The sequence below is a fragment of the Neltuma alba genome, unplaced genomic scaffold (assembly GCF_004799145.2).
Source record: "Neltuma alba isolate B1F8T4 unplaced genomic scaffold, ASM479914v2 tig00007822_pilon, whole genome shotgun sequence".
Taxonomy (NCBI): domain Eukaryota; kingdom Viridiplantae; phylum Streptophyta; class Magnoliopsida; order Fabales; family Fabaceae; genus Neltuma; species Neltuma alba.
Window position 1 is genome coordinate 7,449 of NW_021634873.1, and position 3,179 is coordinate 10,627.

A 3,179-nucleotide genomic window follows, 5' to 3' on the forward strand; every position below is an offset into this window, starting at 1 on the left:
CCAGGCCTCCCCTACCATTATTATCACAAAAGCATACTCAGGGCAATTGGAGAAGTCATTGGCACGGTATTGCGTATTGACTACAACACAGAAACTGTCGAGAAAGCCAGATTCGCAAGGCTTGCAGTCAAAATAGACTTAACGAAGCCGCTAACCTCCATGATTAAACTGGACGGCATAACCCAGTTCGTTGAATATGAAGGCCTCCCAACGATATGTTACCATTGTGGTCGGTACGGTCATCTAGACACCATTTGTCCGCTCAAAGCCCAGCACCAGAATGCAGCCACGTCTAGTATGAACTTGACCGAAGACACTCCCGCTGCTGTAGCACAACCCCCGACCGCCTCTAGCTCGTCGGCGCGTGAAACACAAGTAAGGGAAGAGCAATTATTTGGCGCGTGGATGAAAGCTCCTACTAGGGGGAGGCGCTATGCCAAAAGTAACAGGAATGGTGCAGAAGGTAGCCTACACTCAGCCCCAAAAAGCAGCAACAGATATGATATCCTCAATACATCAGATGGGATGGACAAGGAGCAGGCGGAAAGCCCGAAAGAAGAAGTTAACAGGGGAAAGGCAACTGAACTTCCCTCTGAAAGGGTGAGAGAAAAGCATAGAAAAGATAGTGCGGACAAGTCAACGCCTTCCAGAGCCAAGAAGCCAGAAAAGAAACAGAGCCCTACAAAGTCTACAATTCAGAAAAGCCCCAGAGATACAATATTTGACAGTCCTGCTTACCAAGAAATAAGAGTTCCCACAAAGTTAAACTCAGCTAACCACACAGTAATTTCTCTTGTAGATCCACGTAAGCCTTTAAATTTAGTGGAGGACAAAGCCCAAGACGCCACTGGGCCCATCGTGCCACAGTCTAAAAAACCCATCGGAGTGGGCAAGGAAAACTCCCTACCCAAGGCTCCAGATAAAAGGCCCACCAAAATGGGTATTAAAATGCAACCCAGCTTCAAAATAAAACACGTGAAGGCCAAATCAAAGGAGGAAATTGGGACACCATCAGAGGAACTCACCAAAGCCTTGTCAGAGGCGTTAGGGGTCCCAAACCAAGCTGATGAAAAGAGGCTTTTCTTGAAGCTGTGGAAACAGGATTTGAAGAAGAGTCTGTATCTGACCGTTCCGACATGGAACGATAACTCTCTTAGCATAATATGAATCAATCTATATTTGTGTGGAATTGTCAAGGGGCTGCGTCGAACAAGTTCCACACAGTTTTAAAATCTCTCCTTCAAGGTTTCAAGCCGGCTATCATAGCTCTAGTTGAACCAAGAATTTCAGGATATAAGGCAGATAAAGTCATTCAAAAACTTAATTACCCCAATTCACACCGTGTTGAGTCAGAAGGCTTTTCCGGTGGTATTTGGTTATTATGGATTGATCAGGTGAAAGTGCAAATCCTGGTGAATCACAAGCAATTCATACACTCTCGCATTTGTGACGTAGAAGGGAGACTACCATTCCTCTTTACAGCAATATATGGTAGTCCTAATCCAGTATCTCGAAATCTCCTATGGAGAGAATTGCTACAGTTAAACAGTGGGGATCAGGAGGCATGGCTGCTAGCAGGCGACTTCAATGCCATCAGATCCAATGAAGAACGAAGAGGAGGCACAAGGCATGCTGGTATGGGAAATAAAGCCTTTAAAGAATTCATAGATTCAGCAAGCTTAATGGACCTGGGTTACACTGGCCCAAGGTTCACATGGAAAAGAGGCAATTTATTCGTCCGGCTGGATAGAGCTCTTAGCAACCAAAAGTGGATCTCAAACTAGCCCAATGCGATTGTAATGCACCTCCCAAGGGTCCAAAGTGACCACCGGCCTTTGCTAATCAAGCCTGAAGGAGACAAGCCGCCTAGTGAGCCTACCTTTCGTTTCCTGGCTTCATGGTTACTCCACCCCGACTTCCAGAACTTAATGACAAGTAATTGGGACAATAGCAAAAGCTTGGTGGATAATATCAACCAATTCAAAAAAGCAGCCCAAGATTGGAATAAAGTTGTTTTTGGCTCGGTGGGAAGAAAAAAGAGATCCTTGCAACACCGCATTAATAGTGTGCAGCGCCTGCTGGAGAATAATCCTTTCTCGGCACACCTGCTGGAGCAAGAGCGCACTCTGATTTCTGAGTATGAAAGCATCTGCATCAGAGAAGAACTGTTGTGGTTGCAAAAATCGAGGGGTCAATGGATTTGTGATGGGGACAGGAACACTCACTATTACCACATTAAAGCGCTAATCCGGAGGCGTCAAAATAGAGTCACAATGTTGAAGAACGATTCAGGAGATTGGATCTCAGATCAGAACCAATTAAAAAGCTTGGCAACGAACTACTTTCAGAATCTCTATTTGCTTGAAGAGCCATCTCCAACGGAATTCAGCTACTCAGGTCTGTTCCCTGTACTCTCAGATTCTTTAATCTCTGCTATAAGCTGTCCTGTGACCAAAACTGAAACTAAGCAAGCTTTGTTTGACATGGCGCCCCTAAAATCTCCGGGAGTGGATGGATTACATGCCCTATTCTTTCAAACCCAATGGGAGAACATTGGTGACTCTGTTTATAAAGAGGTGAAAGCTATATTTGAAGGAGGTGAGATTGATGCCCACTTCAATCGCACTCTGATCGCCCTCATTCCTAAGGTAGACCAGCCCCAATCCATCAAAGAATTCAGACCGATCAGCTTGTGCACCATATTCTACAAACTCATCACAAAGATTATAGCAAATCGGCTCAAACATGTTATGCCTCTTTTAACTCAGCCATTCCAATCAAGCTTCATACAGGGACGCAACATCACAGATAATATTATTATAGCCCAGGAGGTTATTCATGCCATGAAAAGGAAAATCGGGAAGACAGGTTGGATGGCCATCAAAGTAGATCTGGAAAAGGCATTTGATAGAGTTCGGTGGGATTTTATAGCTGACACTCTCAAGGAAGCTCGATTGCCTAATCAAATGATTAACCTGATTATGAAATGCATCACCACTTCTTCCATGCAAGTGCTCTGGAATGGGAAGCCATCTGACCTTATTACTCCACAAAGAGGCATCAGACAAGGGGATCCACTCTCCCCTTATATTTTTGTACTTTGTATGGAGCGCCTATCACAAGCTATCTGCAAGCAAGTAGATGAAGGTAGGTGGCAAACCATAAGACTGGGTAGACGA

At 44.8% G+C, this 3,179-nt stretch overlaps 1 protein-coding gene across 1 annotated transcript; it reads left to right on the forward strand.

Moving 5' to 3' along the window:
• The first annotated feature begins 1,163 nt into the window (after window positions 1-1,163).
• Window positions 1,164-1,784, forward strand: LOC114753260 (uncharacterized). Its single transcript, XM_028941933.1, has one exon. The coding sequence runs from the start codon at window positions 1,164-1,166 to the stop codon at window positions 1,782-1,784; it is 621 nt and encodes a 206-aa protein (XP_028797766.1).
• The last annotated feature ends 1,395 nt before the right edge of the window (window positions 1,785-3,179 follow it).